The sequence below is a fragment of the Gossypium raimondii genome, chromosome 10, assembly GCF_025698545.1.
Source record: "Gossypium raimondii isolate GPD5lz chromosome 10, ASM2569854v1, whole genome shotgun sequence".
In the NCBI taxonomy this organism is placed as follows: Eukaryota; Viridiplantae; Streptophyta; class Magnoliopsida; order Malvales; family Malvaceae; genus Gossypium; species Gossypium raimondii.
This window is the reverse complement of record NC_068574.1, coordinates 3,800,108-3,813,420: the sequence shown is the minus strand read 5'-3', so window position 1 is coordinate 3,813,420 and position 13,313 is coordinate 3,800,108. Positions and strand designations below refer to the sequence as shown.

The window sequence follows — 13,313 nt, the reverse complement described above, 5'->3', positions numbered from 1 at the left end:
GGACTAAATAAATTAATTAATGATTCAAGTTTATTATTCTAAAGTATCTTTTTTTTTAAATTGCTTTGAAAAAGTTTTCAAATATATTTGGTTTCAAATTGATGTGCTCTAATATGGAATTAGTTATATATTGTAACAAGATTTTAATTTGACATGTTTAATTTTTAATTTAACTCGAACAATATCACTCGATTCTACTTGATTCAATTTAAAAAATTTTAAATCTAGTAAGGAAGATAAAATAAAACTCATTAACTCATTTAATTCAAAAAATTTACTTAATTTGATCAAACGTTCACCAAAAGATACTAATGGGCTTTAGTTTAACTTTTTTATCTTAATACCCCGCTCTGTTTCACCATTACTTTTAATCTCATTATTATAATATTGAATCTTACTACCATAATAATTAATTTCACCATCAAAATGAACCCCTTAGACTAACCCTCACAATATATAGTGCTGATTGGAAACTATCTCTTCACATTGGTTCAAAGCTTCGTGTAACCAACAACTCCAACACTACATTGAAGATAATAGGCCCATAAAAATACATCACTGTAACTTAGAAGGCTCTTGCTTTACATTTGCAGAGCCCATCAATGGTTTATTTCCATACCTATCATCAGTTTGGGCTGCAGGATTAAAGCTCCAAAGCAGGTTTCTTTGCTATGTCTTTCAATTCAATGATATTATTATCAATGCAAGAGGACGTGGGTTTAAGCATGCTATAGTGCATTATCCTCTTATTTATGGATTGGGAAGGGGCTATGTATAGTTTTAGGCATTGTGTCAAAAAGAACTAATATAATCAAAATCTATATTGAGCTCGAGCTCAACTCGATAATTAAATTTAAGGTTAATAATATATTAGAATAAAAAAACTCAATAAGACTTGCAAGTCATTTGAGCCGAGTATTATTAAGTTCGAATTCAACTTGATCATAAATAATTCGAGCTCAACTTGATAATTACCCAAACAAGTTTGATTTTTTTTCAAATTGAACTCGAATAATTCGCCAGTACCCCTATCTCATTTATGAAGTTGCAGAGCATGTGAAATTGATGTCAGAAACAAAAGGCGACCTGACATAAAGTTGACACTCCACCCTTCAATACCTTTACTTTTGTTTCATTGGATTGCTCCTTCATCATCGCCAATCTTATAGACAAAAAAATATCAAGAGAAAAAAAAAACTCAAAAATGGCATTAGAATTTTGTTGAATGAATCAATTAGTCTGAATTCATAATTAGTGTTGACCACTTTAAAAACCCCCCTTTTTTTTAATGATTAGGTGGGGGCTATGGAGTTTCCCTTGTTTAGAAATCAATCATCCCCCTATAATCAAGGCCATGGGAAGTTGAAGATGCTTTCACATGCATCTCCTAACTTTTGCAAGTGTCACATGGTTCTTCTTTGATCTCTATGGTTATCTAACCCCACATATTAAATGTAATTAATTAATTCATCCCAAAGCAATTTAGTCACTCCATTTCTGTTTAATCTACTGGAGTATGCTACCTATTTCCTTACTTCTGTCCCAAAAGTATTTAAACTTTCTTCGAGGAAATTCATATGGGATATATATATATATATATATATATATATTTCTCTCTTTTTTTTCTTTTGGATTTATAACTATACAATCGCGGAAAGAAATAGCATCAAAGTTGTGAAATTTGTTTGTGGAAAGGATGACACCGTGGAGAAGTAGAGTCTGTGTGGAGATCCGAGTTGGTGGTAGATTGGTTCGGTTAAACGATTCAATCAATCTAGCCATTTTGCAAGTTAATAGATCCAACCCTTATTTTGGGGTAATACTTTAATTAGTTTACGACCAACTAATCAATCTAATTTTAAAAACAGTGTTTGTATGTGTCTCTTTGAACATGTGTCCATGAGTTTTATATTGATATGTATGCCCCCTAAGGGACATAAGACAAATCTTGCTAGTGAACGAAATGACTTAATTTGGTGAACCTCATTTTCAAGTAAAATCTTGTGTATAATTAATCGAAGCAGGTATGTGAATTAATCTTTGCGTATTTTCAATAGTATTTATATGTCTGAAAAAAAAAAAGTTGTTCCCAAAATATACAGTGAGTCAAAATTACTGAAGAAAAAGAGGAGTTAAAGGGGCAGAAAGATCATGCTTGCTTTTTACTCTCTGGTTTTGACTCCCCCAAACCATTTTCTTTAATTTAATACTACCCAAACTCATGCTAATCTCAACTTAGTCAAGGGCATCTTTTCAATATATCTATCAATCTAGAGAGAGAGGAAATCAATTACTATATGGTATTTATTTATGAAAACTTAAACTATCTGTTTGTAATTAAACAAATAATATGAAAAATATCATCCAAGAAATCAAGGTTTAACCAGTGCCAGAAACATATAGAGATATGAAAACCTGATATCTGAAGTCATAATTAAGAAACAAGAATGAAAAGTTAAAAGATGCAAACAACTGTTATATGTACCAATATATATATATTTAGTTTTCTTGTTGATCCGTTTTCACCGTTGGATTAACAAGTGGAAATAAGTGGTAAACCCATGGGTGAAGGTGAGGAAGGAGGTTTTCTTATACGGGAGTTTGGGGTTGAAGGAGAGGAAATGTATACGTGAGTGTACGAGTTGTTTGCATAAATTTTTTTTTTATAGTGGGAGATAAATTTAGTCACATGTTTTAAGGCTATTGACTTGGAATTCTAATTTCATACTTTTGGCATTGATGATGATGCTACGTATTAGGACGACTGGTATTAAAAGACCCTATGTTTTCATGTGGACCTCGTATAGTTTTAATAGAGTCTTCAAGGCTCGTGGGTTAAGATTCGCAAATTAATTCAAAGTTTATCGATTGATAAGTTAGCGATACATAATCCACTAGGATGTTAATTTCGCCTTGAAGACAACTGTCGGGCTCTATTGAGATCAGCCATGTGAGGTATAACAATCCCAATATTCTGCGATTATTGACTTTAAGCATTAAAAAAATGGTTTTTTTTTGTTGATCCCAGTATCCTCGAATTACTTGATTGAGGGAAGCAAAATTATAGATAATTTAAGATTAAACAAAAGGAGGGAACAACATTGTTATCATTAAAAAGTAAACCATGATGGAGAATTGAAACAATGTAGTGTTCATCACAAAGGAAAGTACTAAAGAAATAGGACTCTCTCAACCACCCTCCATTGTCTATTTTACATCCTCTTCTTCCCTTACCATTGAAAGAAAAAAAGATGCAGAAGTTTACTTGTTATGTTGTCTTGCTATTGTTCTTGCTTTGTTTCTTTCAAGCTTTTTCATGGAGTCAATTCAACCAAGGTGAGAATTATGAGGGTTCTTCAGACCTTATTAACCTTGAATACCACATGGGACCAGTCCTTGCATCAGCTATAAATTTGTATATAATCTGGTATGGTCAATGGAATCCAACACATCAAGCTACTATAAGGGACTTCCTGGATTCCTTATCTTCTTCTTCTTCAGTTCCTTACCCTTCAGTTGCTGATTGGTGGGACACTGTGAGGCTCTACACTGACCAAACAGGATCAAACATTACAGCTACCATTTCCATTTCGGGTGAGTTTTATGATTCTGGGTACTCCCATGGTGTTTACTTAAGTCGTTTATCGATGCAATCGATCATCAAAGCTGCGGTTACATCTCATTCGAGGCCATTGCCTCTCAATCCTCACAATGGACTTTATTTGGTGCTAACTTCACAAGATGTTCAGGTTGAGGATTTCTGCAGAGCAGTGTGTGGGTTTCATTACTTCACTTTCCCTATCCTTGTTGGTGTAACGGTTCCTTATGCTTGGGTTGGTTATAGTGGAACTCAATGTCCAGGTATGTGTGCTTATCCATTTGCATGGCCTAAGTACTGGGAAGCCACCCCGACTGGAGGTAATGACATAACACATGCGCCGAATGGGGATGCAGGGGTAGATGGGATGATCAGTGTTATCGCTCATGAGTTAGCGGAAGTGTCGAGTAATCCATTGATTAATGCATGGTATGCCGGAGAAGATCCAACCGCACCAACCGAAATTGCGGACTTGTGTTTAGGTTTATATGGCTCGGGTGGTGGCGGTGGGTACATGGGTAAAGTTTACAAAGATGCTTGGGAAATGGCTACAATGTACATGGAGTTAAAGGAAGGCGATTTTTGGTTCAATGGGTGTGGAATCCTGTGAAAAGAAGATGCTTTGGGCCAAATGCCCTGGACTAGAATGTGTACCATGTATTAAGCTTTAACACTGTTTCTTGCGATCTAAGTTATTATTAACGCCTATCAAAACGGGGTTATTAGCCTTTTTGATAAATATTGTATATTTTATAAACTTATGATCCTTTGCTTCTTGAATCTCATTTTTCGTATAGAGATGCAAGAAAACAAGTGTTTAGTGGTCTAGTGATTAGTTAGGCCTCGAATCATATTTTAAATAAATCATTTAAAACAAGATTTAATCCAAATAATATTTTTATTAATTGAATGTTGTTTACTTCAATTGAATTTAAAATATTTGATCCAAATAATATTTATTTTCATAATTTTTCTAATTTTTTTCCAATTTTCTGATTTCTTTTTAAATTTTGAACTGTTGTACTGATTAACCCAACAATAGTCTGACCCGAACACCAATCCGATTTAAGATCTTGAAATCATTAGGCAATGTATTCAAATTTGCAGCATCCTTATCATTGTGATCTCACATACATCAATGATGTAAGCTATGGTTATAGTCAAATAATGGAACACATGGATGATTCATTAACCATCCTATGTACTGATAATGGTGATGCAAGTAAACAAAGACAATATAATAGCGATCGGTCCTATGGAATAGACATTTTCCTATAACGAAATGAAAACATGTCATGGTTGCCACCAATGTTCTCTTACAAAACAAACTACTTCCACCAAACAAAAAGGAGAAAACTTTCCCAAGTAATAGTCAGCATTGTCTTCAAACAAAATTCACAATCTTTGTTAGCATGTTTGATCAAAATCCCAAGATTAAAAGAGTAACTAACTGGCATGAACCGTAAAGCTTTGTTTGTTTCTCATGATTCTCACAGATGGAAGCACATACTCATGATATATGACTTCAGAGTTCTGTTACCTGATGATGATCATGTTATGGCTGCTGCGAAAAACTTGTCGCTGCTTTCTGCAGCTTTCACCCTTCAATGATTGTAGAAAGTACTTTTTTCACCGTTGGATTAACAAGTGGAAATAAGTGGTAAACCCATGGGTGAAGGTGAGGAAGGAGGTTTTCTTATACGGGAGTTTGGGGTTGAAGGAGAGGAAATGTATACGTGAGTGTACGAGTTGTTTGCATAAATTTTTTTTATAGTGGGAGATAAATTTAGTCACATGTTTTAAGGCTATTGACTTGGAATTCTAATTTCATACTTTTGGCATTGATGATGATGCTACGTATTAGGACGACTGGTATTAAAAGACCCTATGTTTTCATGTGGACCTCGTATAGTTTTAATAGAGTCTTCAAGGCTCGTGGGTTAAGATTCATAAATTAATTCAAAGTTTATCGATTGATAAGTTAGCGATACATAATCCACTAGGATGTTAATTTCGCCTTGAAGACAACTGTCGGGCTCTATTGAGATCAGCCATGTGAGGTATAACAATCCCAATATTCTGCGATTATTGACTTTAAGCATTAAAAAATGGTTTTTTTGTTGATCCCAGTATCCTCGAATTACTTGATTGAGGGAAGCAAAATTATAGATAATTTAAGATTAAACAAAAGGAGGGAACAACATTGTTATCATTAAAAGTAAACCATGATGGAGAATTGAAACAATGTAGTGTTCATCACAAAGGAAAGTACTAAAGAAATAGGACTCTCTCAACCACCCTCCATTGTCTATTTTACATCCTCTTCTTCCTTACCATTGAAAGAAAAAAGATGCAGAAGTTTACTTGTTATGTTGTCTTGCTATTGTTCTTGCTTTGTTTCTTTCAAGCTTTTCATGGAGTCAATTCAACCAAGGTGAGAATTATGAGGGTTCTTCAGACCTTATTAACCTTGAATACCACATGGGACCAGTCCTTGCATCAGCTATAAATTTGTATATAATCTGGTATGGTCAATGGAATCCAACACATCAAGCTACTATAAGGGACTTCCTGGATTCCTTATCTTCTTCTTCTTCAGTTCCTTACCCTTCAGTTGCTGATTGGTGGGACACTGTGAGGCTCTACACTGACCAAACAGGATCAAACATTACAGCTACCATTTCCATTTCGGGTGAGTTTTATGATTCTGGGTACTCCCATGGTGTTTACTTAAGTCGTTTATCGATGCAATCGATCATCAAAGCTGCGGTTACATCTCATTCGAGGCCATTGCCTCTCAATCCTCACAATGGACTTTATTTGGTGCTAACTTCACAAGATGTTCAGGTTGAGGATTTCTGCAGAGCAGTGTGTGGGTTTCATTACTTCACTTTCCCTATCCTTGTTGGTGTAACGGTTCCTTATGCTTGGGTTGGTTATAGTGGAACTCAATGTCCAGGTATGTGTGCTTATCCATTTGCATGGCCTAAGTACTCGGGGAAGCCACCCCCGACTGGAGGTAATGACATAACACATGCGCCGAATGGGGATGCAGGGGTAGATGGGATGATCAGTGTTATCGCTCATGAGTTAGCGGAAGTGTCGAGTAATCCATTGATTAATGCATGGTATGCCGGAGAAGATCCAACCGCACCAACCGAAATTGCGGACTTGTGTTTAGGTTTATATGGCTCGGGTGGTGGCGGTGGGTACATGGGTAAAGTTTACAAAGATGCTTGGGGAAATGGCTACAATGTACATGGAGTTAAAGGAAGGCGATTTTTGGTTCAATGGGTGTGGAATCCTGTGAAAAGAAGATGCTTTGGGCCAAATGCCCTGGACTAGAATGTGTACCATGTATTAAGCTTTAACACTGTTTCTTGCGATCTAAGTTATTATTAACGCCTATCAAAACGGGGTTATTAGCCTTTTTGATAAATATTGTATATTTTATAAACTTATGATCCTTTGCTTCTTGAATCTCATTTTCGTATAGAGATGCAAGAAAACAAGTGTTTAGTGGTCTAGTGATTAGTTAGGCCTCGAATCATATTTTAAATAAATCATTTAAAACAAGATTTAATCCAAATAATATTTTTATTAATTGAATGTTGTTTACTTCAATTGAATTTAAAATATTTGATCCAAATAATATTTATTTTCATAATTTTTTCTAATTTTTTTCCAATTTTCTGATTTCTTTTAAATTTTGAACTGTTGTACTGATTAACCCAACAATAGTCTGACCCGAACACCAATCCGATTTAAGATCTTGAAATCATTAGGCAATGTATTCAAATTTGCAGCATCCTTATCATTGTGATCTCACATACATCAATGATGTAAGCTATGGTTATAGTCAAATAATGGAACACATGGATGATTCATTAACCATCCTATGTACTGATAATGGTGATGCAAGTAAACAAAGACAATATAATAGCGATCGGTCCTATGGAATAGACATTTTCCTATAACGAAATGAAAACATGTCATGGTTGCCACCAATGTTCTCTTACAAAACAAACTACTTCCACCAAACAAAAAGGAGAAAACTTTCCCAAGTAATAGTCAGCATTGTCTTCAAACAAAAATTCACAATCTTTGTTAGCATGTTTGATCAAAATCCCAAGATTAAAAAGAGTAACTAACTGGCATGAACCGTAAAGCTTTGTTTGTTTCTCATGATTCTCACAGATGGAAGCACATACTCATGATATATGACTTCAGAGTTCTGTTACCTGATGATGATCATGTTATGGCTGCTGCGAAAAAACTTGTCGCTGCGTTTCTGCAGCTTTCACCCTTCAATGATTGTAGAAAGTACTTCCACATTTAACATTTATAATGCATTTCATGCCATTACTCTTGCAGGTTGAAGCAGTTGGTGGCTTCCAAAAGTTTGACACATTCTCTATTACCAAAAATCCAAAAGATGGCTTTTTACTTGATGTCAGGAGAGTCCCATTTCTGCAAAGATATGTACATTAATACGAGCCTCCACAGGAGGGCCTTTCTCATTTGGCGCTCGGATCACGCCTTTAGTTCAGAGTGCTGACGGATATCTCACCACCAACAGGAGTCAAGTCGTTCATCTGTTCAATACTGTAAACAAACTCGCTCTTTGCAGCTCCATCACCATCATTGTGTTCACAGAGTTTTGGAGAAGACTCAAAAGTAGAATGGCTTGCATAATTACGGTCTTGAGAAAATCCATCTATCCCTATAGCAGTCATAGCTTGCTTAATATCAACATGCATGTCCCCACAAGAGATTGAAGTCATACTTGAGGTGCAATGATTTTTCAATGATTCTTTTCCACCTTCATCAGCACTTCCTGAAGCAAGAAAGCTTTCTGCACTGAACTGCTCTGAGTTAGAGCTACTTCCCTCCTTGTCACTGTTGCTGCCTTTAACAGCAGTCTGGCAGACAGCATTTGGCAATTTAACATTTTGCAATAAATCCTTTTCATTTACATCGACAACAGAAATCCTAATACTTTCAGCATTTTTGTTGACAGAACAATCTGCTGAAGCCACTATTACAAGTTCGGGAGCATCAACTGATACGCCCAGATCAGATGACTCATTCTCACGGAAGTCTGGCCTAATCAGTTTTCTCTTTTTACATTGGGCGGCTGGTGCACTCTTTTCCTTCATAGTTTCACAATAGGTCTTAATCTTACCATCTTCAAGGTTCTTTCTCACTGCACTACGACGTTTAAAATCAACAAAAGTTGACTCTCCAGGTCTTTGGCTGCTATTCCCCTTGCTGAATGATGTAGACTTCACATTTATCTCCTTTGAGCTCATAGCTGAGCCCTCTTTCCTGGTGACCTGTTTTTGGCAGCTATTCCCCTTACTGGATGATGTAGACTTCACATTTATCTCCTTTGAGATCATAGCTGAGCCCTCTTTCCTGGTGACCTGTTTTTGGTTGCTATTCTCCTTGCTGAATGATGTAGACTTCACATTCATCTCCTTTGACATCATAGCTGGGCCCTCTTTCCTGGTGACCTGTTTTTTATCCCTAAAGTTGTCAGCATCATCATTGTGCTTAAGTAACTGCTTACAACTTGTCTTCACCCAATATTTACGGCTTCGATGCAGAATGTCCATGACTTCATCAACTGAAGAATGCCTATCAATGTCAGCAGTCCTAAGAGGGGTGTTATTTTCTGGTTCACGTCTCTTACGAGGCAAAGCCAAGCGAGAGAACACGCTCCTTTTCTTCTGGCGATTAGAATTCTGATATGGAGAAGGACACAATGAAGTAACTTCATGGTAGTCCACGTTTACTGGTTCATGAATATGCTGCTGGCCCTCTTTGTTCTCATTTTCCACCTTCTTGTATATTGCAGATCTCCCATCTTCAATGGTTCTGTTATCATTATAAAAAGATTCACCGTGGGGCTGGCACTCTTTAAACATAAAACCAACATTACCAAATTCATTATCACTTTCACGCTCTGGCACTTGAAAATCATATCTGTCTTGTATGGATGTAGGATACCTGTCAGAAAAGGTAAGAGATGGAAACTTGCTAGGACTGGTTCTATAAGATGATGAATGCTCACTGATCCTGACATTATTTCTAATTTCAGAAGTAACATGTGCTAAAGAGGGCTTCAGAAGGGAGAGATCTCCACAGCATTCTTTTTTAGAGTAGTCAGCTGCTAGGTCATCTAAATAGTCAGGCCTTTGCAGGCTAGTCCTGCTGGAGCATTCATATGAATTAGAATAAGGCAATGGAATAAACCCCCCAGAACCAGAGTTGACATCAGAGGTTATGACTGTCCTCCTAGTCTCTAACAATGACGGAAACGATTGATTTTTAGAAGTACCAATGACATGACCAACACAACTATCATGATTAGCATATTCTTGCAATGAAGCATGCTCCTGACTGAACCCCGAATATGAGGAGCCCCAATGATTCATGGTAGGGACATCAGGTTCATAAGGAAGACTATTAGTAACAATTGAATCTTCAAAATTCATTGGATAACTAACATTAGAGTTTTGCATCTCCATTGAGGGAAGGAAAGCTGAGGATGGCCTAATTGGATCATCAATAAATGAACCCGTTTCTAGAACATGTTTGCTAGAATACACCAGTGGATTAACTTTAGATTGAAAAGAAGTAGGATAAGCGGTTGAGATGGTTGGTGCAAAACCATCATCCTTGTAACATTTTGTTTCAGTTCTATCACTCTTTGCAAACCTAACATCTTTGGAAATGCTTCTGAAATTACCTGAAGAATACCCAGCTGAAACTGCTGGTTGTAGCTCCATACCAGTTTTCCATTCAGTGTCCACCCTGTCACTTCTGGCATATTCACCAGAAACCATGTTCCCTTCAACTTTACCCATAAGATCCCGAAAACACTCATTTAAGAAGGCGCTTGCTTTATGCTCATATTCAACATCCGTGTATGTTCCAAATCTGCCATCGCCAGTTTGTCTGTCATCATTATAGAAAGAGTCCCCTTGGTGCATGGTGGAAATATCTAGTCCATGATGGTTGTCCACACCACATTCACGTGGCATCTGATTATTCATTGGAGAGTTATCAACTAGTCTTCTAGTTTTACTTGTAGAGTACCCACTTGGCCTTGCAACTTTACTTCCAGTCAACCACCTCTGAGGTGCCTGATCTTTCATCCTCTTCAAATTGAACAATGATAGAAGCCTTCGGACCTGCACATTTTAAACAAAGAGACAAAATTATAATGTTTCTAAAAGGTGGCATTTCAATTTAAAAAACTGGATTTTGATAGCAAAAGGGAAGACCTGATCTTCGGACAGTCCAAAGTTAAACTTGTTTTTGGAGAAATAGTTTTCCCTGATAGCATCACGGAATTCATTTTCAGAAAGTGGATGGCAGTTCCACATAAAGATGAATTTTACCTGGAAAAAATTGTAAAGATTAACACCAACTCCAGAAATTCATTCTTCCCATCCTTCTCTGAGAGAGGGAAGAAGAATAAAACACATAAATATACCCATACCTGTGCAGGGTATTGCTTCCCTGATGAACTGAATGCATGAGGCAGAATATTCATTTCACCATCAGAGCATGCTTGAAACACACCATGCAGTTCTCTCCTCTCAAATTCAAACAGGAAAAGAATCATCCCGGCTTTAACCTGTTTCACAAAGTGGTACTGCGAATATGGGAGGGCAAAAACTTTTCTTCTTAAACATTCTCTTTTCGTTGCATTGTTCGACATGAAGATTGCGCCAAACTCAGGACAACCTCCAGGAAAACTATTCTTCATTGCATCACCCATTTTGCTCACAAAGAAGCACTGTCATTCAATAATAATGACAATAATAGCAACCAAATGAAGGTGTATATGTCGAACTTAATTGCTTAAAGAGTAAATTAAAAACAGAGTCATTGCAGAAGCTGAACCTATATATTGTAGCCAAGTTCTTTAAGCATCTTCAACCAACAACATACCCCTTCCCCTTACTTCCCCCCTACCTCTTGTTTCCCCTAAGCAAGAAAGCAACTTCTTTACTGGAAAAATAACTCATAACCAAAGTACATGAATTAAACTTACTATACTAAGCAAAGAGAGCAGGCACAAGCAACCAAGTATTATATATTTCGATCTAATCACCAGCAAGTTATAATTGTCTGATTTACCAATTCCCTAACTTAAAAACAGATAGCTGAATTTCACTGATTATTACAAGGAAACACTCGAAAGGGATGAATAATTAGAATTAAAGTTAAATAAGTTCTACTAATTACCAAAGCCAACACAGCAATCCAATGAGAATTAACAACACAAAAATAAAATATACATAAACCACAATTATTTCAACAATCAAAACCTACTTATATTAATCTGTAATCTAAGCAATATAATAACAATATAAAGACTAAAATCTTAAAAGTGAAATGAACGGGAAACCACTACATGCACCACCAAAAATACATAAATCAACAAAGCTTACCAATTTCTCATAATTATTTTCCGGAGAAAATCGATCAGCAAAAAATAAACTCAGCAAGGAGAAGATTACAATAGAAAAAAATAAACAAAATAAAATCAATAATAGAAAAATAAAATGAGATCAAAACCTGAAATAAAGCGAGAGACTGAAGAGTTGGTAATCGGCGATTTCAGAATATCGAAAATGAAAGATCAAAACCACGCCGCATTGATATTAAGCCTTAGGAAAATTAAAATTTCATTACAGTTTTTTTAAAAATAAAAATAAAAAATAGAAGATTTGCATATTAAAAGAAAAAAAAGAAAAAAGAGGAAGTTACCTAGACGGGAAAAAAGGAGTTTGGTAGAGTAGATAAAGGGCCGGAAAATGGCGTTGTTTAAAAGTTTAAACGGAAGTTTTGAAAACAAAGACGTCGCTATGTTGCAGAGAGAAAGCGAAGAAAATAAAATCTTTCTCTGCGCTGGGGTGGGTATGGTATTTATATATGTGCTTGAGTAGAGGTGGCGGTTTTGAGCTTTTCTGTTGCAACCCTTAAATTAAATTAAAATGGTAAAATCTTGGTTTTGATCCCTCATTTATGCTTTAAATTTGAGATTTAGTCTCTATTTCTTTGGATTAAATCACTATTTGAGGCCTAAACTTAGAAATAACTCCCATATCGGCGCCTGAACTTTTTTTTGGTTCAAGTTAATCCCTAAACTTGGTAATTATTCCCATATTGAAACCAGAACTAGACAATTGTTCCCACGTTGGGGTTTGAACTTTTTTTTTCAAATTAGTCCATAAACTTGACAATTATTCCCATATTAGAACTTAAATTTTAGGATTTTCAAAGAAATATTAGGCATTACCTTGAATCAAAAAGTTTAAGTCCCAACAAGAGAATAGTTATCAAGTTTTAGAGATCAATTTAATCTTTTTCTAACAATGTTTAGTTTTAGGGAAAATATACAAATTCATATATTCTTAAATATTGCAATAATAATTATTAAAATTTAATATTTATTTTTTAATTCGAGATAAAATATTTTTTCTAATTTATAATGCCATTTGGAATGGTTAACTATTTCAGTACTATGTATTTTTTTGGTATATTGCTTTCTTCTCTCTCTAAACTTCAATCGCTAGAAACGAGAAAGCCTTTGCTTTGTGAGTGGCGACCACCGCCCTTGATCCCTTTCATGGTGGGGGCATTCTCTTCCTCCCTCCCTCCCTCCCTTTATTTCTTTCATTTGGTGCTGGGAATC

The 13,313-nt window shown here is 35.9% G+C and overlaps 3 protein-coding genes across 6 annotated transcripts; 2 read left to right on the top strand and 1 right to left on the bottom strand.

Moving 5' to 3' along the window:
* The first annotated feature begins 77 nt into the window (after positions 1-77).
* LOC128033716 (protein EXORDIUM-like 7) lies at positions 78-4,383 on the top strand. Of its 2 annotated transcripts, XM_052621669.1 has the most exons (2): positions 82-3,861; positions 3,955-4,383. In XM_052621669.1, the coding sequence occupies exons 1-2, from the start codon at positions 3,252-3,254 to the stop codon at positions 4,206-4,208; spliced, it is 864 nt and encodes a 287-aa protein (XP_052477629.1). In that variant the 5' UTR covers positions 82-3,251; the 3' UTR covers positions 4,209-4,383. The 2 variants fall into 2 exon arrangements, with proteins under 2 accessions (XP_052477628.1, XP_052477629.1); XM_052621668.1 differs by having other exon boundaries at positions 78-4,383.
* Positions 4,384-5,266: 883 nt separating this feature from the next.
* LOC105777816 (protein EXORDIUM-like 7) lies at positions 5,267-7,078 on the top strand. Its single transcript, XM_052622040.1, has 3 exons — positions 5,267-5,334; positions 6,007-6,557; positions 6,654-7,078. Exons 1-3 carry the CDS (start codon positions 5,267-5,269, stop codon positions 6,941-6,943), a joined length of 909 nt encoding a protein of 302 aa, XP_052478000.1. The 3' UTR covers positions 6,944-7,078.
* Positions 7,079-7,535: 457 nt separating this feature from the next.
* LOC105777085 (uncharacterized) lies at positions 7,536-12,540 on the bottom strand. 3 transcript variants are annotated; one of them, XM_012600146.2, is made up of 5 exons: positions 12,386-12,540; positions 11,516-12,285; positions 11,109-11,408; positions 10,891-11,007; positions 7,536-10,797 (listed from the first exon to the last, which is right to left on the bottom strand). In XM_012600146.2, the coding sequence occupies exons 3-5, from the start codon at positions 11,388-11,390 to the stop codon at positions 8,140-8,142; spliced, it is 3,057 nt and encodes a 1,018-aa protein (XP_012455600.1). In that variant the 5' UTR covers positions 11,391-11,408; positions 11,516-12,285; positions 12,386-12,540; the 3' UTR covers positions 7,536-8,139. The 3 variants fall into 3 exon arrangements, with proteins under 3 accessions (XP_012455600.1, XP_012455599.1, XP_012455601.1); XM_012600145.2 differs by having other exon boundaries at positions 11,109-11,599; positions 12,194-12,285; XM_012600147.2 differs by having other exon boundaries at positions 12,194-12,285.
* Positions 12,541-13,313: the final 773 nt, after the last annotated feature.

Coding starts and splice junctions, on each gene's coding strand:
- LOC128033716 (XM_052621668.1), top strand. CDS start 3,252: ATGCAGAAGTTTACTTGTTATGTTGTCTTGCTATTGTTCTTGCTTTGT.
- LOC105777816 (XM_052622040.1), top strand. CDS start 5,267: ATGGGTGAAGGTGAGGAAGGAGGTTTTCTTATACGGGAGTTTGGGGTT. Junction 5,335..6,006: donor GAAGGAGAGGAAATGTATAC/GTGAGTGTACGA, acceptor GTTTCTTTCAAG/CTTTTCATGGAGTCAATTCA. Junction 6,558..6,653: donor TAGTGGAACTCAATGTCCAG/GTATGTGTGCTT, acceptor ATGGGGATGCAG/GGGTAGATGGGATGATCAGT.
- LOC105777085 (XM_012600146.2), bottom strand. CDS start 11,390: ATGGGTGATGCAATGAAGAATAGTTTTCCTGGAGGTTGTCCTGAGTTT. Junction 11,008..11,108: donor GGAAGCAATACCCTGCACAG/GTATGGGTATAT, acceptor AATTTTTTCCAG/GTAAAATTCATCTTTATGTG. Junction 10,798..10,890: donor TTGGACTGTCCGAAGATCAG/GTCTTCCCTTTT, acceptor TAAAATGTGCAG/GTCCGAAGGCTTCTATCATT.